The 21,920-nt window shown below is 37.9% G+C and overlaps 1 protein-coding gene across 1 annotated transcript in view; it reads left to right on the top strand.

The window, feature by feature from the left end:
* The window catches only part of alp3 (alkaline phosphatase 3), a 37,613-nt gene that overhangs the window by 2,710 nt on the left and 12,983 nt on the right, over positions 1 to 21,920 (top strand). The window contains exons 2-8 of the mRNA XM_067451895.1: positions 3,217 to 3,333; positions 6,585 to 6,700; positions 7,982 to 8,156; positions 12,098 to 12,270; positions 14,605 to 14,745; positions 16,971 to 17,040; positions 17,691 to 17,825. Of these exons, the coding sequence (XP_067307996.1) occupies positions 3,217 to 3,333; positions 6,585 to 6,700; positions 7,982 to 8,156; positions 12,098 to 12,270; positions 14,605 to 14,745; positions 16,971 to 17,040; positions 17,691 to 17,825 (927 nt within the window). The remainder of the gene's footprint in view (positions 1 to 3,216; positions 3,334 to 6,584; positions 6,701 to 7,981; positions 8,157 to 12,097; positions 12,271 to 14,604; positions 14,746 to 16,970; positions 17,041 to 17,690; positions 17,826 to 21,920) is intronic.

The following is a 21,920-nucleotide window of genomic DNA, read 5'->3' as shown; positions in this document are numbered from 1 at the left end:
GGAAAAGGGGATTTTATTCCAATTCCTCGTTATCTGACTCCATTTAATGATAATTTAGAATTTGGGTTAGAATGCCAATTGGTTATTTGGTCATTCTTTAATAGTTTAACTACACATTTAATTATTCCGTTTAACCCTTTGTTGAAATAATGTCCGTTCGTAACCTGAATAATTCCAGAGCAAGTCAGAATCAATCAAAGTATAACAATTTATTAACAATCAGGTAAATGTATAACGCCAATTACATAATCAATTCAAAAGTATACTTCACATCAAATACTCTAAAGTAAAGAATGAGATGTATACCTGACTTATCAAGGTTATATAATGCTGCATGGGTTAAAACGTCCAGCATTACGGGCTGACCTGAGTACAGTATCGAGCCCTGAGCTCTTTGCAGCATTTCCTTAAATACCCAGAACCAGATACCTACCCAGAACCATTTGAAACTCTTTCAAATGGAAACACGAGTTCACAATAGGAATTTGCATTGATCAAGTCCTATAGACCTGATCAGAAGAGAGGCCAAATGGCTGAAAGCCACACCCACCATACACCAAGGAAAGATATCTTTAAACTCTTAAAACGTTTAGGATGTTCTAGTGTACTTCTGTGGAGAAGAGATATTTGTACCAGTCGCACTGAGACATTTCAAATGATATCAAACACATATAATACTGTATCGTGAGGATTGACATTGTAACAAAGAGATTTCTGGTGCATTTCAGGTGATCTCAAGTTTGGGGGAGCAGTAGTTTGGGGGAAGTTTCATGTGAAAGGAAAGGCATGTAAATTAGAGTCATTCATAGATGGTTCACTCAGTGTGATGTCATCTCGGACAGAGACTCTAACTGTATGAATGAGTTCAGATGCTAATTTCCTTTGTTTTCTCAGAGCGATTAGACATTTCCAGCATCTACTAGCTTTTTCCAGCCTTACAATATCTCACTATTTTTGAATTTTTTGAGCCTGTCAAGTCCTTATTTTGACCCATTTTGCCAAAGGAAAGGAAGTTGCCTAATAATTATGCACACCTGATATAGGGTGTTGATGTCATTAGACCACACCCCTTCTCATTACAGAGATGCACATCACCTAATATGCTTAATTGGTAGTAGGCTTTCCAGCCTATACAGCTTGGAGTAAGACAACATGCATAACGAGGATGATGTGGTCAAAATACTCATTTGCCTAATAATTCTGCACTCCCTGTACAGTTTGTACAGTATAAGAACCATTACGTCTACAGGGAGTCGCCATAAAACATGAAAACAAACACTATATTGGCAAAAATATATCGTTTTTTTAGGGGTTGGGCTTTAATTTCACTTTTGGTATTGCTTCAGCATACCAAGACATTTTTCACAATTTCATGCTCCCAAATTTGTGGGAACAGTTTGGGGACGACACCTTCCTGTCCCACCATGACTGCGCTCCAGTGCTCAAATGCGCTTCTAGAAGAATGGGCAAAAATCCCCAAAAACACACACCTAAAGCTTGTGGAAAGCCTTCCGAGGTGAAGCTGTTAGAGCTACAAAGGGTGGGCCGACTCCATATGAAACCCTACGGATTAACAATGGGATGGCATTAAAGGTAGACATCCCAAAAACATTTAGCAATAGAGTGTGTGTATGTGCGTGAGTGTGTGTCAGTTTTTCCCCTGTGGTTGCAGTGGATACTGTAGATTATATTATGAGGGTTCAGTATCTGAAGCTTTGCTAGTGATATTCTTCCTCTAACCACATATTCATTCATTTGCATGAAACAATAGAAAAAGAAACGGTTTGTAGCCCGACGATGTCAATGGAGAACATTTTTAAATCAACCTAAAATTGCTGCGTGTGCGCGCGTGTGAACACATGTAAACACAAACCTTTATTTTGGATGCAATTAATAAATTTGACAGCACTATTTTTAAAGCAGCACTTGGCAACTTTTGCTCTCGGGGTCCCCCTACAGTTGGGAAAAAATAATGTCCTCAACTACTGTCGTAAGATCTGTCATCCTACATCAGGGGATGCCATCGCGCGTGCATCTGTTGACATGACAACCCTGATAGCCCTGAACTAGTGATGCGCGGGTCGTCTCTTAACCCGCGGACCCCGTATGTCTATTTAATGGTCGCGGGTGCGCGGCGGGTTGTAAAAATATATACAGTGGTGCGGTGCGGGCCAAATAACTTCATAAAAGCGTCCCGCGGGTCGGTGCAGCACTAACAGTTCCCCTGAACACTGCAGGAGGAGTTCACATGCAGGAGTTCTTCTGGCGGCGCGTGTGAAATGTCTTCATCAGGTACAGTCAGTGGCAGATGCTTCAGCATGTCATATGAATATCATTTCATGGGGTTTATTTTTTTCAAACGCCAAATGATCGCGATGCTCACGTTTACAAGCCAGCGTCATTATAGTAGTCTATTGGTTAGCGTTTTACAGAATCTATATGATACTTCAGTTCAATGTTTGAGTGGTCGGTAATCACCGTAACAAGCAGGACAGCATCGGTCGGGCACGCCTCCTTCAGCTCACGCCGACGAGCAAACGCTGGTCACATGTTGATCCTCGTCCTGCCTTTAATCCCATCACTTTTTCGTTTCCTCTTATTGCTTTCCTCCAACAAAACCTTTTCTTTCTTATTTGTCTGTGCTGCTTTGGACATGACTATATTATCCGATGAACAAAGTTGGGCTGGAACGTCCGAATGTAAGGAAGTGTGTGTGTTGGTGGAAGTGACGTATATGCCGTAAAGCAGTCGAATTTTGTAGTTCTTTTTGTTCTCGCGTTACTACTCGAAACCCGAAGTTTAAAAGTACGATTAAAAACGATACAGACACCATCAGGCTTTGGCAGACGTGTCATTCAACCTATTGTAAGTCGATGTATCATCACAAGAGTCTTGAAAATATATTATGAAGGTTGAAAAGTTACCTAGTGCTGCTTTAAATAGCTCTAATTCTTTAGAAAACCGTCACTTGACTCGTCCATGAATGACCTTTAAAATCCATGAAACCTTTCCATTGACGAAAAGGTTCATCTATGACATCACCCCTTTGGGTTCTTCCTGGCACACCTTTTAAGCGTACATCTGGTGCTTTAACAAACCCAAAAGATCTGAAGGACCTCGACTAAAACATCAAGAACTTCTTTTAAACTCCCAAAATCTCTAAAGCAGCTGAAGTAGTTGTTTTTTCATGTTCACGCCTGTATGTGGTTCTCTCAGCTGAAGAGGAGAACCCAGAGTTCTGGAGGAGTTGGGCTCAGAACACACTGCGTTCGGCTCTGGGCAGGAAACTCAACACTAATGTGGCCAAAAACATCGTGCTGTTCCTGGGAGACGGTAAGCAGAGGCTTTCATTACATTCAACTAAACGTTTTATTAAGACAAGACGCATACAGGTGAATAGAGTGAAAAAACTGAAATAGTAGAGGTGTGACGGTACACAAATCTGACGTGTCGGTATGTGTATCGGTTTTAAAGTCCCGTTCGGTACGGATTCGGTACAGCAGTTTTACAAAATTGCTTTTTATTGATTTTTTTCAGCAGTGGTATATACTCAAAAAAATTGTCCATAAATTAATTCAATTATAAGTTAAAGATAATGCTGTAAGCTACATAGGGAGCCGTTACTTAGGCTACAAATTGTATATTTTAGGTTAACAAATATTAAAGGTTAACAACAGAGCCTAGAACTATTAGTCTCAATTCAGTTATTTATTGTTAGATATAATAATCAACACATAAGCTTCACATAAGGCAGTTTTTGCATTACCTTCTAAATATAATATTTAAAAAAAATTCTCCAATACATTATTGAAATATAATCATTCATACACAGTTGTCAAATCATGACAGATTTATTTATATAGGAATATATAGACTAATATAATGAATATATATGCTAATATAGTGAATATATAGGCTAATCTAGTGAATATATAGACTAATATAATGAATATATAGGCTAATATAGTGAATATATAGACTAATATAATGAATATATAGACTAATATAATGAATATATATGCTAATATAGTGAATATATAGGCTAATATAATGAATATATAGGCTAATATAGTGAATATATAGACTAATATAATGAATATACAGGTTAATATAGTGAATATATAGACTAATATAATGAATATACAGGTTAATATAGTGAATATATAGCCTAATATAATGAATATATAGGCTAATATAATGAATATATAGGCTAATATAATGAATATATAGACTAATATAGTGAATATATAGGCTAATATAGTGAATATATAGGCTAATATAATGAATATATAGCCTAATATAATGAATATATAGGCTAATATAATGAATATATAGGCTAATATAATGAATATATAGACTAATATAGTGAATATATAGGCTAATATAATGAATATATAGACTAATATAATGAATATATAGACTAATATAGTGAATATATAGGCTAATATAATGAATATATAGACTAATATAATGAATATATAGGCTAATATAGTGAATATATAGGCTAATATAATGAATATATAGACTACTATAATGAATATATAGACTAATATAGTGAATATATAGGCTAATATAATGAATATATAGACTAATATAATGAATATATAGGCTAATATAATGAATATATAGGCTAATATAATGAATATATAGACTAATATAATGAATATATAGACTAATATAGTGAATATATAGGCTAATATAATGAATATATAGACTAATATAATGAATATATAGGCTAATATAGTGAATATATAGGCTAATATAATGAATATATAGACTAATATAATGAATATATAGACTAATATAGTGAATATATAGGCTAATATAATGAATATATAGACTAATATAATGAATATATAGGCTAATATAGTGAATATATAGGCTAATATAATGAATATATAGACTAATATAATGAATATATAGACTAATATAGTGAATATATAGACTAATATAATGAATATATAGGCTAATATAATGAATATATAGACTAATATAGTGAATATATAGGCTAATATAATGAATATATAGTCTAATATAGTGAATATATAGACTAATATAATGAATATATAGGCTAATATAGTGAATATATAGACTAATATAGTGAATATATAGGCTAATATAATGAATATATAGTCTAATATAGTGAATATATAGACTAATATAATGAATATATAGGCTAATATAATGAATATATAGACTAATATAATGAATATATAGTCTAATATAGTGAATATATAGGCTAATATAATGAATATATAGACTAATATAATGACTATATAGGCTAATATAGTGAATATATAGGCTAATATAATGAATATATAGACTAATATAATGAATATATAGGCTAATATAGTGAATATATAGGCTAATATAATGACTATATAGGCTAATATAGTGAATATATAGGCTAATATAGTGAATATATAGACTAATATAATGAATATATAGACTAATATAATGAATATATAGACTAATAGAGTGAATATATAGACTAATATAATGAATATATAGACTAATATAATGAATATATAGACTAATAGAGTGAATATATAGGCTAATATAGTGAATATATAGGCTAATATAATGAATATATAGGCTAATATAATGAATATATAGACTAATAGAGTGAATATATAGACTAATATAATGAATATATAGACTAATATAGTGAATATATAGACTAATATAATGAATATATAGGCTAATATAATGAATATATAGACTAATATAATGAATATATAGACTGATATAATGAATATATAGACTAATATAATGAATATATAGACTAATATAATAAATATATAGACTAATATAGTGAATATATAGACTAATATAGTGAATATATAGGCTAATATAATGAATATATAGGCTAATATAATGAATATATAGACTAATATAGTGAATATATAGACTAATATAGTGAATATATAGGCTAATATAATGAATATATAGACTAATATAGTGAATATATAGGCTAATATAATGAATATATAGGCTAATATAATGAATATATAGACTAATATAATGAATATATAGACTAATATAATGAATATATAGACTGATATAATGAATATATAGACTAATATAATGAATATATAGACTAATATAATGAATATATAGGCTGATATAGTGATATAAACTATTATACACATTAATAGTTTTAGTTAATTATTATTTTAGTATTATTTACATAATATTTTTGTTTGTGTTCATGTTTTTCAACAGGCAGAAGAAAAAAAAAACATTTCCACCATGTTTTTAGGAATAAAATGTTAAAAATGTATCCGGTGAAGGATATGATCAAACCCCTCACTACAAACCTTCAGAGTATTAATTTGAATAAATCTGTCCGTTTTGGCGTATAGAAGTGCAGCTGAAGTGGAGGAGAAGCTTTTTAAAGAGATGTAATGTAAATGAAATCTAGAGGCGCAAACAGATGAAAAAACCAATGCCTTAAAGCACAGCACACTGTCCCGACTCGCAGCAGCCAATCAGAGCAGCCCATTTCAGATGCTGGTGTGTAGCATGCAGCTTATAGCCGTGTGTTTGTCCTGAGGATCTGATGGAGTGTGTGTTTTGGACAGGAATGGGTGTGACCACCATCACAGCCGCCCGCATCCTAAAGGGTCAGTTACAGAAGCGCTCCGGAGAGGAGACCGTCATGAACATGGACACCTTCCCCAATGTGGGTCTCGCTAAGGTAACACAAACAGGTGACCTTAAGCCTGTCATTGGTCAGTCAAACAGATAGTCCCGCCCCCAATCTCACGCCGTTGTGAGTTTTCTCATAATTGAGTTTTATTTATAATTTAAAGGCCCCGTTCTTTGCGATTCCATCTTTTAAACTTTAGTTAGTGTGTAATGTTGCTGTTAGAGCATAAATAATACCTGTAAAATTATAAAGCTCAAAGTTCAATGCCAAGCGAGATATTTCATTTAACAGAAGTTCCCTTTCAAAGCCGACAGCGAGCGGCCGGTTTGGACTACACCGCTGCACTTCCTGCTGTAATGACGTCACTAGAACCGTTTGTTGACTAAAGCTCCGCCCACAAGAACACGCAAAATAGGGGGCGTGGTCTCGCTGCTCTCCCCCGTGGAGAAGAGCGCGCATTCAGCGCTTGCATCGCCCCGTTATGGTAAGAGGCGGGACCTTTCCGGGCAAAGTGCGCTTAGCTGCTGTCCAATCACAACACGGGAAGCGCTGGCCCAATCAGAACTCGTTACGTGTTTCTGAAGGAGGGACTTCATAGAACAAGGAAATCATCAGGCCGTTTTTAGGACAGAGGAAACAGCGCTGTACAGATAAGTCAACTGTGTGAAAAATACTGTGTTTTTACACGCGAAACATAAACTCATGTTATATTGCACACTGTAAACATAATCAAAGCTTCAAAAACACGCGAAGAACGGGACCTTTAATCACTCTTGTAGAGTCTCGTGAAGTTCAATGATTTCACAGCATTTTTTTAACATTTTTTGATTATGTCTTCAGTGAAGGTGAACAGTGTGAGAATATCAGATGTGTATCAGTGTATTGGATCCGTGCATTCGGCCTTAAAGTGACAGCAGCTTTATAAAGAGCTTTGTAACTTTTCTACAAGTGTTTAAATGAGTTTAAGTTAGTCGTATGCTAGTGTGTCAGATGGAGCGTCACTGACTGGCTTAAACCATGATGGCATAATGTGCATTTATACAACTATAATAAAATAATGCGTCGACAAAAAAAAAGAAAAGTAACTTCTTAAATTATATTTTTAATACTTATGTACTTTTGAAAACAAATACTTCTGTACTTTTACTTAAAGAAAAAATCAGTTTTTACAACTTTCACTTGTAATGGAGTAATATTTGACCAGTAGTACTTTTATTTTTTTCTCAAGTAATGAAGTTGTGTACTTTGTGCACCTGTGTGTGTGTGTGTGTGTGTGTGTGTGTGTGTGTGTGTGTGTGTGTGTGTGTGTGTGTGTGTGTGTGTGTGTAGGTTTACACAGTGGATTTTCAGATTCCTGACAGTGCAGCGACGGCTACGGCGTATCTGTGTGGCGTCAAAACCAACCTGAACACGCTCGGCGTGAGCGCAGCTGCTCGTAACGGTGTGTGTCGCTCGCAGAAGGGCAACGAGGTCACGTCCATCCTCAAATGGGCTAAAGACGCAGGTACAGCTACACACCGACTTCACTCTTAAAGAGCACACCGGCCCTCAAACATGAAGATTATTACACTGCCAACATTCTCACTCGGTCCCTTCTGCACGCAACAACTTATCTGAGTGTGTTTTAGGTGCGAGTTTATCTTCTCTCCTTCAAAAGTTTATCTCTATTATCTATCTGTGTTATTCAAGCCATAAACACAGAAAAGTGCTGACACACTCTCTCTGTGTGTGTGTGTGTGTGTGTGTGTGTGTGTGTGTGTGTGTGTGTGTGTGTGTGTGTGTGTGTGTGTGTGTGTGTGTGTGTGTGTGTGTGTGTGTGTGTGTGTGTGTGTGTGTGTGTGAGAGAGAGAGAGAGAGATGGGTAGGTTTAGGGTGTGTGTGTGTGTGTGTGTGTGTGTGTGTGTGTGTGTGTGTGTGTGTGTGTGTGTGTGTGTGTGTGTGTGTGTGTGTGTGTGTGTGTGTGTGTGTGTGTGTGTGTGTGTGTGTGTGTGTGTGTGTGTGTGTGTGTGTGTGTGTGTGATGGGTAGGATTAGGAGCAGTGTAAGGGGATAGAAAATATGTTTGTACAGTATAAAAAGCATTACACCTATGGAATGTCCCCATATGTCACAAAAAGAAACGCGAGCGTGTGTGTGTGTGTTAGTTCAAAGTTAGTTCAGAATAATTAAAATACATTCTATATTAGTACTCAATTTAAGCATCTAGAAATTAAAGCATAAATATCAGCATTATAAAATTATGTAAAACTACTCAACTTTTCTGATACCACTCCCATCATGCACTGGGGTTTTCCAGCTTTATTTATTTTAGCATTGCTTTGGTTGTTAGGTTTAGTAACTTCATTCACTTTGTTCATTTTCTACTCAAAATAACACATTCTTACTGAAGAACAATCATCAAATGTTACCATCACTGTGTATTGTGTACCAAGTATTGAGTGTCTGTGTTAGTTATCATGTAGATATCTACACAATATCTTTTGAGTTATTTACTTTCTGAAGCACACACTTTAAACGTGTGTTTTAAATCAGTGTTATTGTTTGAGGAATGTATTGCAAAGGAAACTTCAACTGAGTAGAAACTCCACAACCTCTTACTGGACAAATTTGACTCATTTTCTTTGTTAATCTTATTTAGAGTTTACTTTATTTCATATGTGAAATTTACTTTAAAAATATGTGTACGCTGTGTGTGTTGGTTGTATTTCATGTGTCTCATTCTTTGTCGTTTTGCAATATTTCCATCTGAAAAAGCTTCAAAAATCAAGCTCATCAATCATCCATTAAATCTAGTGTGCTAAATGAATTAATTTGTCTTCTTTCTCATTTCATTCATGATCACACTGAATAATTCAAGATTTTAAAAATACATTTTATTCACCGTTGGCTGCTTTTCATGATGGACGCTGTATTACAAACCGCTCTAATAATCTGCACATCAGATCATTACTAGCAGTCGTTTGCAACAAAGAAGTGATCATTCTGCTCTAATTATAGACTAATAATTTAGACTATTTAATTTTTAAAATGTGAATATTATTTAAATATTATTTCAGCCTCTTACAACCAGGCCAAGACAATTTATGATGAAAAAAAAAAAATTAACAAGGATGTAATGTTGCTGTGTGGACTGATTCTAATCAACTTAGAAATGTTTTTAATATTAATATTTGCGCATTAAGTGTTATGTTAAATATAACATGTTAGGGCTTTAAGACATTTAAAAATGAAAAGTTAAAATGATACAAAGAAGACTACATATCGACTTATGCATGTCATTTTTATTGGAAGTTTTTCAAATACGATCTATATACTGGAAAGTTATGAAATTTGGCACACAGATAGAGGACAGTCTGAACTGTCACCACAGCAAATCTGGAGTCTCTAACTCAATCCCTCTAGCGCCACCAACTGTCCGAAGTTGCACACACGTTTATAGTAATAACTTTTGAACCGGAAGGGCTAGAAACTAAAGCATTTTTTCACCTGATTCCTTGGCTCAAATAATGGCAAGTCAGATGAATAACAATCATTTTCTATCATGACAAAAAGTTATTAAAATGACCTAAGGCTACATGCAGCGTTTCAGCACAGCGCCACCTACTGGTCAGGAGATATGAAAAATGGCTGTTTTTACTTATAACCCTGAACAGGTTGCCCAAAAATCATAACTCACCTGTGTCGGCCATTTTGGCTGTCAGCCATCTTAAATTTTGCTATAAAATACTGTATTTTACAAACGCACTAGTGTATCGTTATGAAGCTCAGTATTGGCACCATTTGATTCAAAACCTCTTTGTGGTCAAAATTTATATTACATTTCCAAAAATGCTAATTTTGTTTTTTATTTATTAATTTTGCCTTTTTTAATGTAATTCTTTGAGTCATACCAATTTGGTCAAAAATGCTGTCTGCCATTTTGAATTTCTTTGAAGACCTCAGATCATCCTCAGACCTTGATATTAAAAACTTTTTCAAACGATTCTGGAATAATACATCAACAAACATCCATCCATATTCATCCATCTATCCTTCCATATCCATCCATCCATCTGTATTCATTCACCTATATTCATTCATTCATGCTCATCCATCCAACCATCAATCCATCCATCCATCCATCCATCCATCCATCCATCCATCCATCCATCCACCTGTCCATCTATCCATCCATCCATCCATCCATCCATCTATCCATCCACCTGTCAATCTATCCATCCATCCACCTGTCCATCCATCCATCCATCCATCCATCCAGCCATCCATCCTCCTGTCCATCCATCCATCCAGCCATCCATCCTCCTGTCCATCCATCCATTTCCATCCATCCAACCATCAATCCATCCAGCCATCAATCCATCCACCTATCCATCCATCCATTTCCATCCATCCAACCATCAATCCATCCACCTATCCATCCATCCACCTGTCCATCCATCCATTTCCATCCATCCATCCAACCATCTACCTATCCATCCATCCATCCATCCACCTATCCATCCATATCCAACCATCCATCCACCTATCCATCCATCCATCCATCCACCTATCCATCCATATCCAACCATCCATCCACCTATCCATCCATCCATCCATCCATCCATCCATCCATCCATCCATCCATCCATCCATCCATCCATCCAACCATCCATATCCAACCATCCATCCATATCCATCCATCCATCCATCCATCCATCCATCCATCCATCCATCCATATCCAACCATCCATCCATCCATACAGTCATCCATCCATCCACATATCCATCCATTCAGATCCATCTAAATCCACCCATCCATCCAAATGTATCCATCCACCCATATTCATCTATCCATATTCATTAATTTATTCTTCATCCATCCATATTCATTCATCCATCCATCATCCATCCAAATTCAACCATTCATCCATAATCATCCATCCATCCATCCATAGTCCTTCATCCATCCATCCATCCACCCATATTCATTCATCTATCCATATTCAACCATCCATCCATATTCATCCATCTATCCCTCCATCCATGAATATTTTGAATCTGAGCTTGTAACTCTACAACACTTTGGCATATTGATACTTTGTATGTATCATTGTCACCTCCTACTGACCACACAACATCAATTTCGTAACAGCAACACCAACTGGTCAAAAATAAGCAATTAAATCATATTAGTACTGATTTGTTTTCTCGACTGTTTCGCTTAAAAAAAATACATAAAAATGTCTTTAATTACTCATTGTTGCAGTTGCTCTGAAACTCTCAGCCATGCTTGTAAAACGCTTTGTGCTCTTTTGTGTTTGGCCCCTTGATTATAGCTGCTATTGCTATATTTATTGTTAAAGTTATCACTTTTGGTGTGCGTGGGCCTTAAATCTGAGCTCTGAGCTCAGGGCAGCTCAATATGTGTGTGTGTCTAAGTAATCTTGTTTTGGGTGTCTCTTATAAGGGAAGTCTGTGGGCATAGTGACGACAACACGTGTTCAACACGCCACTCCTGCAGCTTCATACGCTCACAGTGCCAGCCGAACATGGTACAGCGACGCCGACCTGCCAGCCTCTGCCGTCACCGGCGGCTGCATGGACATCGCCTCACAACTGCTCCGAAACACGGACATAGACGTGAGTGTGTGAGAGACGTTTGACCCTTGAGAGCAGGGTTCGAACTATACCACACTCTTAGAAGAAAAGGATCTATCAGCGCTACGTATTTGGAACCCCTAAAAGTTTCTAAATAGAACCAATTTTTAAAGCAGCACTAGGTAACTTTTCAACCTTCATAATATATTTTCAAGACTCTTGTGATGATAAATCGACTTACAATAGGTTAAATGACACGTCTGCCATAGCCTGACGGGGTCTGTATCGTTTTTAATCGTACTTTTAAACTTCGGGTTTCGGGTAGTAACCCGAGAACAAAAAGAGCTACAAAATTCGACTGCTTTACGGCATATACGTCACTTTCACCAACACACACACTTCCTTACATTCGGACGTACGAGCCCAACTTTGTTTGTCAGATAATATAGTCATGTCCGAAGCAGCACAGACAAATAAGAAAGAAAAGGTTTTGTTGGAGGAAAGCAATAAGAGGAAACGAAAAAGTGATGGGATTAAAGGCAGGACGAGGATCAACATGTGACCAGCGTTTGCTCGTCGGCGTGAGCTGAAGGAGGCGTGCCCGACCGATGCTGTCCTGCTCGTTACGGTGATTACCGACCACTCAAACATTGAACTGAAGTATCATATAGATTCTGTAAAACGCTAACCAATAGACTACTATAATGACGCTGGCTTGTAAACGTGAGCATCGCGATTATTTGGCGTTTGAAAAAAATAAAACCCATGAAATTATATTCATATGACATGCTGAAACATCTGCCACTGACTGTACCTGATGATGACATTTCACACGCGCCGCCAGAAGAACACCTGCATGTGAACTCCCCCTGCAGTGTTCAGGGGAACTGTTAGTGCTGCACCGACCCGCGGGGATGCTTTTATGAAGTTATTTGGCCCGCACCGCACCACTGTATATATTTTTACAACCCGCCGCGCATCCGCGACCATTAAATAGACATACGGGGTCCGCGGGTTATGAGATGACCCGCTCATCACTAGTTGAGGGCTATCAGGGTTGTCATGTCAACAAATGCACGCGCGATGGCATCCCCTGATGTAAGATGACTGAGCTTAAGACAGTAGTTGAGGACATTATTTTTTCCCAACTGTAGGGGGACCCCGAGAGCAAAAGTTACCAAGTGCTGCTTTAATTTTAGTTCAACTCCAAAGAACCTTTTATGCTAATAAGGTTTTAAAAAAAATTGCATTTAGAGTCAACTCCAAAGAACCTTTTATGGACTCCATTTATATAGCGCTTTTAACAGACCCTATGGCCATCCAAAGCGCTTTACATTTTGCCTCACATTCACCCATTCATACACCGACGGCGGTGTCAGCCATGTAAGGCTCATCCAGCTCGTCGGGAGCAGCTGGGGTTAGGTGTCTTGCTCAAGGACACCTCGACACTTGGTCAGGTGGAACCGGCGGGGATTGAACCACCAACCTTTCGGTTTGTAGACAACCTACATGAACCACTGAACCACTGCCGCCCTACAACCTTTTATGCTAAAAAGGTTCTATAATGAGAAGAACGAACCCTTTTGGCGCCTAAAAATGGTTCTATATAGAACCTTTTAGGGGTTCCAAATACGTAGCGCTGAAAGAACCTTTTCTTCTAAGAGTGCATGGCCTTTGGGGGAGCCCACTTTGGGTGGGGGGTGGGTGGGGTTGAATTGGGTCAGGTCGGGTTTGTGTTAGGGGGCGTGCCGTGCCCTTATATATTCCTTCGCTTGCGCGTGCCTCAAAAGAGGACTTACAAAGATGCAACAGCTAAGTATATGCACTACTTGCTTTACCCTGCAAAAATTCTCTTCTTACTTAGTAATTTTGTCTTGTTTCTAGTCTAAATATTTAACAAAGATGCATCAAGATGCATTTACTAGATAAGTAAAATGACATAAGATATTTTTCCTTGTTTTCATAAAAATAAAATCAAAATGAAGTGAGTTTTTGCTTAAAACAGGCAAAATGATCTGCCAATGGGGTGAGAAAAATAATCTTGTTTCTGACTGAAATCTTGTTTCTTGTTTCCGTCCCAAACAGAAATAGGATTATTTTTCTCACCCCATTGGCAGATCATTTGGCCTGTTTTAAGCAAAAACTCACTACCTTTAGATTTTAATTTCAAGAAAACAAGAAAAAATATCTAATGTCGTTTTACTTGTATAGTAAATGCTTCTTGATTTAAGAATTGTTATTTAGACTAGAAACAAGACAAAATGACTAAGAAGAGCATTTTTTGCAGGTTAATTGGTCGGATCAGGGCCTGTATCATTTGCAATCACTGTCTGTTTACATGATGATAAACTCAAGAGCAAACCGATCTGTGTGCAGGTGATCATCGGAGGAGGTCGGAAGTATATGACGCCTAAAGGCTTTCCCGATCCGGAGTATCCCGCAGACCTGAGCGCACAGGGACAGAGAAAAGACAACCGAAACCTCATCGATGAGTGGCTGAGCATGAAGGAGGGAAAGGTAAAGAGCGAGAGAAGTAGAAGAGCGTTCACAACACATTTGACTTCATTCATGTGAAATATTTCCAGGAGAAACAGGAAATTTAGCAAGAGAGAAACACAGAAGGCTGGACTTGATTGGATGGATTTTAGGAGTGCAATGCGCAATATGGTGGAATAAGTCCCACCTTTTAAATAACAGAGCCAATCGCCAATTGGTAAAGTCATCACATGTACTAAAACGTGCTTATGACTGCACATGTATGGTAGCCTGTCGTGTTCATACTCAACTCTAGTCAGAATATGAGTCTGTGCTCCATTGGGCTGTGATTATGGGGCGTTTCAACCCAACCAGAAAAGACCTCAATTGGACAGACCGACAACCAATCAGAGCAGCGGAGCGACGCATAACGTTGGTTGTCAAATGTCAACAGAACTCAACTGCACTGTGTTGCCAAGTCCACGTTTTTTTCCGCGGGTTGTTTTCAATGTCCGTGGGTTGAAGCGACTATTATGTGATATATAGACCCAGGAATGCCAATTTTAGCAGGAAACCATGCCAAAGTAACACACATTTTACCTTCAAACGCCATTTTTTTTGGGAGAAAACACCATTGAAACTTATCTCTCAATGGGTCAAACTGCTAGAAACATTGATGAGTTGTTTAGTGTCTGTGAAATAACTATCCGGCCGTCATTTAAAGGAACTGTATGTAAAAAATGTATTTCAATGAATCATAAAATGATCCTGATACGTCACTAGACTAGGCTATCACTAGACATTAAGAAATCATGTTAATTTCAAATACAGCTCTCATTTGATGTTGATGTTTTGGCCTGAAGCTCCACCCTCCACTTATCGACCAATCACAAAGTCAGTAGTGTTTCTGCATACAGGTTGCCAGCTCTGCTCTAGTTACCACAGCTGAAGATACATATGTTCCTGCTGGATAATGCAGCCTATCTGGCAACCTCAAATCAGGGGGGAGAGGGGAATGAAGTACCAGTTTTGGCCAATATCTTACATACACTTCCTTTAACGATAACACTCCTGAGCTGGTCTGACGATTCTGTGCTTGAGCTCTCAACCAATGATGCACTGAAGCTACACAAGGACCGCCCTCCTCATTTACATGTGTTGCACACTGCAAAGTAAATAAAAATGAATCCATCGATCAATAAATGTAAAAATAAATACATGTGGGAATAAATAAATGTACAAAATAAATAAACGCATAATAAAATAAATATTAAAATGAATTAACAAATAAATAAAAAATAATAAATAATAAATTAAGAGAAAGTTTGGGAAATTTGATTAAAAATGAATAATTAATTTTATCAAGTTGTTTGTTATTTATTTTCCTACTATCACATTTATTTATCTATTTATTCATTTACATACATCCATGTTAATTTCTTTATTCATTTATGAACTTGTTCATTCATTCAGTAATGTATCTTTAATTACTCCAGGGTTAGTCCTCCATACACATGTGCGGGTCCAGTCTGAAAAAGCCTTTTTTCGTCATGACAAAATTTATGGACAGTTATTGTCAGACAGTCAATTTAATCGTGAGCTTGGTAAACAGTTTGGGAGAATTTGATGTTCCCTCATTCAAAGAGAGAGAGGCGTTTTAAAGATGGTCGCCAACTGAAATGACTTGACTTTAAAAGGGTGGTTCTTTGTTTTTTTCTAGGCTTGGTTGTGTTTTATGGGGCGCAGTATAACATGTATTAACACTTCTTTTTTTAAACACGTATTTTTCTTCTATTCTCCCTTTATTCCACACCCATGTCTTCACTGTCCTTTGAGCGGCTCGTCTGCTTCCTGCTTCTATGAAGCCCATCCCTCTGAAAAACGCAATGGTCTTAGATTGGTCAGATGGCCAAATGTAGTTTCCTGTATTTTGATTGGCTGAAGTGCCAAGCACAGGTTGTCCTGGAAACGCCACGCTCCTTCCCGTTACGGGCAGAAGTCACATCTGCGGAGACTAGCGAGGGTTTATGATGTCACCAACCCAGGAAGAAGCTCGTTGTAGTCCAAACCGGTCGTTTTTGTAGGCAATAAACTGCCGTAACTTTAAAAGACAATATCTCCGTTTGCATTGAACTTTCAGCGCTGGAACTTTGCAGATACTGTTTATGCTCAAGCAGCGACATTACACACTAACTAAAGTTACAAAAGTCAAATCGCATGACACCACCCTTTTAATTAATGGACTTTGCCTTGGCGTGTTTGTGCAGGTTGCGAGATACGTGTGGAATAAGACGGACTTTGACGCTGTGGACCCTGAGAAGACCGATTATCTGATGGGTGCGAGACCTTCATTCAGAACAGAGATGCTTGAGTTTCTGAACCAGAGGAACTGAGCTCATGAGCTTTATACCAGACTAACTGTAGCAGTTATGCTATTATAGATTCTAATATTTTGAATTATTTTAACTTATTTTTTAAATGTTTTTGTCAATCAATCAATCATCTTTATTTATATAGTGCTTTTACAATGACGATTGTGTCAAAGCAGCTTCACAGTGTCAAACATGATAATACTGCAATAAAATTAGATTCAGCTGTACAGTCGTTCTGGAGAAAACAGTGATGTTATCAGCTTATTTTGATTTATCATATAGCGACAATGTTGGGAGATCAGTATTATAGTTTATAGAGTTAAATAAGACTTAATTAATTAATTTTATTTGTATATTTAGTTGAATAATTTGGATCATAATTTTAGTGTCCCCAACTGAGCAAGCCAAACCAACACCGACATTTTGTAATTTTTATTGCTTTTGGTTTCAGCTTTATTTCAATTATAATAACATATAAAATGTTTTTGATAGTTTTAGGTTTAATTATCAATAATAACCCTGCTTCATATTGCCTTGAGTGTCAAGGTCTTGATAAAGATCCATAGAACATCTGAATGAAAAGTCTGAAATGTTCCCTGGTTTCTGTCCCTCCAGCCCTCTTTGAGCCTGGAGATCTGAGGTTCGATGTGGAGAGAGACCCCAGCATGGATCCCTCCATCTCAGAGACCACAGAGAAAGCCATTCAGATCCTGAAGAAAAACCCCAAAGGATTCTTCCTGCTGGTAGAAGGTAATCCATTAGCTAATCCATCAAACCAATTAATCCATTAGAAGGTAATCCATTAACTAATACATCAAACCAATTAATCCATTAGAAGGTAATCCATTAACTAATACATCAAACCAATTAACCCATTAGAAGGTAATCCATTAACTAATCCATCAAACCAATTAACCCATTAGAAGGTAATCCATTAACTAATCCATCAAACCAATTAACCCATTAGAAGGTAATCCATTAACTAATCCATCAAACCAATTAACCCATTAGAAGGTAATCCATTAACTAATCCATCAAACCAATTAACCCATTAGAAGGTAATCCATTAACTAATCCATCAAACCAATTAACCCATAAGAAGGTAATCCATTAACTAATCCATCAAACCAATTAACCCATTAGAAGGTAATCCATTAACTAATCCATCAAACCAATTAACCCATTAGAAGGTAATCCATTAACTAATCCATCAAACCAATTAACCCATAAGAAGGTAATCCATTAACTAATGCGTCAAACCAATTAATCCATTAGAAGGTAATCCATTAACTAATACGTCAAACCAATTAACCCATTAGAAGGTAATCCATTAACTAATGTGTCAAACCAATTATCCCATTAGAAGGTAATCCATTAACTAATACATCAAACCAATTAACCCATAAAAAGGTAATCCATTAACTAATACATCAAACCAATTAACCCCTTAGAAGGTAATCCATTAACTAATCCATCAAACCAATTAACCCATTAGAAGGTAATCCATTAACTAATACATCAAACCAATTAACCCATAAGAAGGTAATCCATTAACTAATACATCAAACCAATTAACCCCTTAGAAGGTAATCCATTAACTAATCCATCAAACCAATTAACCCATTAGAAGATAATCCATTAACTAATCCATCAAACCAATTAACCCATTAGAAGGTAATCCATTAACTAATCCATCAAACCAATTAACCCATAAGAAGGTAATCCATTAACTAATACATCAAACCAATTAACCCCTTAGAAGGTAATCCATTAACTAATCCATCAAACCAATTAACCCATTAGAAGGTAATCCATTAACTAATCCATCAAACCAATTTGTAACAACAATGACTTATGAGTTTAATGTCTCGGGGAATAATTAACTCAAAAGGGATTTAATATTCAATATTCATGAATTTATGAATATGATTTGCCAGTTGTTCATTACGTATTAAAATTTTCCGATAGGGAAAATTGTTTAATTAAATACAAGTAACCCTTTATGAAATTGCTTGAAATTATCCTACTAAGTTTGTCCTGCAAATTAGTTATAGACTTTTCAAATCAATTCTCAATAATGGATTACTGCTTTACGAGCGCATGAGAAACATTAACTTTACTGATCAGGATAAGTTCAATATTTCAAATGGTCATACAGTTTACTTTACTAACATAGTAGCATAAGCAGTTAGGTAACGTTTAGATCGCAAGTTTCATTGACTTTGTGTATGTGGCAGAATAACAGATTCAACTCATTAAATGTCTTCTGGAGGTTTAATAAACACAGACTAAAAATAACACTACAATTCACACAGAAAGTACATACTAAATATGCATCAAGAGAGTAGAAGTATAGATATTAACGAAAGAATACATAAAAGAGAATAATGAATAGACTGAAATTAGAGAGAGATAAAAGAGAGAGAGAGAGAGACAAAGAGAGTGAGAGAGAGAGAGAGAGAGAGAGAGAGAGAGAGAGACAAAGAGAGTGGGGGGAGGGTCAGCAACAACTTTCCTTCAGTTCACCAAATACGACCTTCACGGAGTTAATTTATCCCAACGGGAAAATAACACACCCTCTTTACAGCAGTTGAATTTGGAAGATAATACTTGCTCTAGTTGTGGCCTCTCGCGTGTGTGCGTTTGTTCCTGCGTATCCGGTGGTTCTTTCCGAGGAAGAGAGGAAAGCAGCTTTTCTCTAGCGGCGCTTCGTGTTGTTGAAGATCGGATTGTAGAAGAGAAGATTTTTGGAAGAGATGAGGCCTGCTTGGAGGGCCTGCATTGGTGGCATGGCTTAAGTGTCAGCCCCCCCCCGTGGGTGTTGGCTCCCACAGGGAGAGAGTTGGAGAAGTAAGAGCAGGAGATGTTCGGAGAAGAGAAGAGAGTAAGGGAAAGGGAGGGCATCCGAGGTCCTCCTTTTATGGTCTGGGAGTAGTCCCACCCTCCAGGGTTAGACTTAACCAATGAGAGTGTTGGGATTTCCCGGCGGGAAATTCCTCAGCAGATTTTATAGCTCTTTGTTCTGAAAGTTTGACTCAGTGGGTCTCTGAGTCTTCATACTATAATTAATGCAACAAACACACACTGCATTTTCTGAATAAGTGATATACATGGAAGTGTAAGTCGTGAAGTGAGCATTAATTTGATAGGAGACATGACATATATGAGGTTATCTGAACTAGTACTTTGTTAAGACAAAGATAAAAAAAGATGCAAAATACCATACAGAAGAAACATTTAACAAAACAGTTATGTGTTTACATATAATGTCCTGGGGTGCATGTTCATTTATAGATGGTTTGTCTATAATTTGAGGCAAAAGCTCTGTGTCTTAAACTCTTTGTGTATAAGACTTCATGTGGCCGAATTCTTTTGGGTCGTAAAACATCTTATCAGATGGTTTCCAGGGTAATGAAGAATCCTCCTCTGTTGTGTTGGGGGAAGGTCTGCCACCCAGCACAACGCTTTCACAACATATTTGTTAAATGTAACTGGCGATTGTGTGTTTGATTCGCCTGAGTCGCTACATAATCCCCCCTTTCGCTAGTTGTTGTCCCTCCTATGGACAACAACGAGCGATATCAAAGGTTCAGGAAGATCAGACACACCATAGCCATGTTAGGCTCCAGTTGTTTGTGTCTCCTGAAGTGATGGTCGTTCCACGGCAGATAAGGCAGACAGTAGCCCAGTTCAGGTCTCTGTGCTTGTGCAGCAGGTGTCGAGGCAGCAGGTGCCCTGACGGTGCGTCACCTGTCATCCAGAAGTCCGTTTGTGTGGTGCAGGTGTGCTGTGGGCTTTCTGCAGCCCTGGGTGGAACCATGTTCCTCGCACTGACCAGTCAGTCCTTTAGGTCTCCTGCCTAGGGAGATGGACTGTGCATCTTGACACTTTTATGTCCTATGCTGACTAGGAACTTTTCAGAGGGTGCCTCGCATTGTGGCCAGGCTGGGTGCCTTCTGGTGATCCACGTTGGTTTCTCTGTTTCAAAGTTCAAAGTCATTGGGGTTTTGAGAATCCCTTCAGAGGCGGCCTTGTGTTCGTTAAAGGCCTTCTTTCTCAAATCACATGCATGACATAGTGTGGGGCTTGGCAGTATCGCCTACAAGGTGACTAACTGGTGTTGGAGGAGAAGGTTCTTGAAGCTGGTGTAAGGTTAGGCAGAGGGCTTGGGCTCCTCCCCCCTTTTGCGTTTGTGTGCAGGGCTGGAGGAGCTTGCGCTGCTGATGTGAAGTTCAGGAGAGTACGTCTTTCTTTTGAGGATTCATTTGCAGTTGGTGATCAGCAGTCCAGGTTGCTCTCTCAGAACGATGCCCGAGGCTGGACCCGGTGTGATGATGTCTGGTGGTGGCTGGCCTCTGATTGTCTGGAGGCACAGGAGCATGATCACGGCCGCGTTTCTTAGGCATTTCCAGATCTGTTGCATGGCCTCAGTAGTGAAGTGGATGCCTCTGTCTGAGTTGATTCTCAGTGGCAATCTTGACAGGAAAAAGATGCGATTCATCAGGTGGTATGCCGTGGTCTGGGCGGTGTCGTTGGGTGCTGGTTGACACTCCACCCACTTGGTAAACTGGCACACCCCTGTGAGAAAGTACTTTTTGCCTTTTGTGGACCTGGGCAGGGGTTCTACCCGGTCGATTTGTAGGTTTGACCATGGGAACGTGGTCCCTCTGTGTTGCAGTGGGGCTCTGTGGTTCGGGTTTGCTGGTTGACACTGGCAGCGAACTAGCCATTCTCTAACATACTCTGCCGCATCTTGATGCATCCCAGGCCCATATGCCACCTGTTTCAGTGTGTCATACGTGGCTCTGGTGCCGTGGTGTCCAGCACATGGTGTGTTGTGGGCGT

Source organism: Pseudorasbora parva, chromosome 8, assembly GCF_024679245.1.
Source record: "Pseudorasbora parva isolate DD20220531a chromosome 8, ASM2467924v1, whole genome shotgun sequence".
Lineage (NCBI taxonomy): Eukaryota > Metazoa > Chordata > Actinopteri > Cypriniformes > Gobionidae > Pseudorasbora > Pseudorasbora parva.
This window is presented reverse-complemented; position numbering and strand designations above follow the sequence as displayed.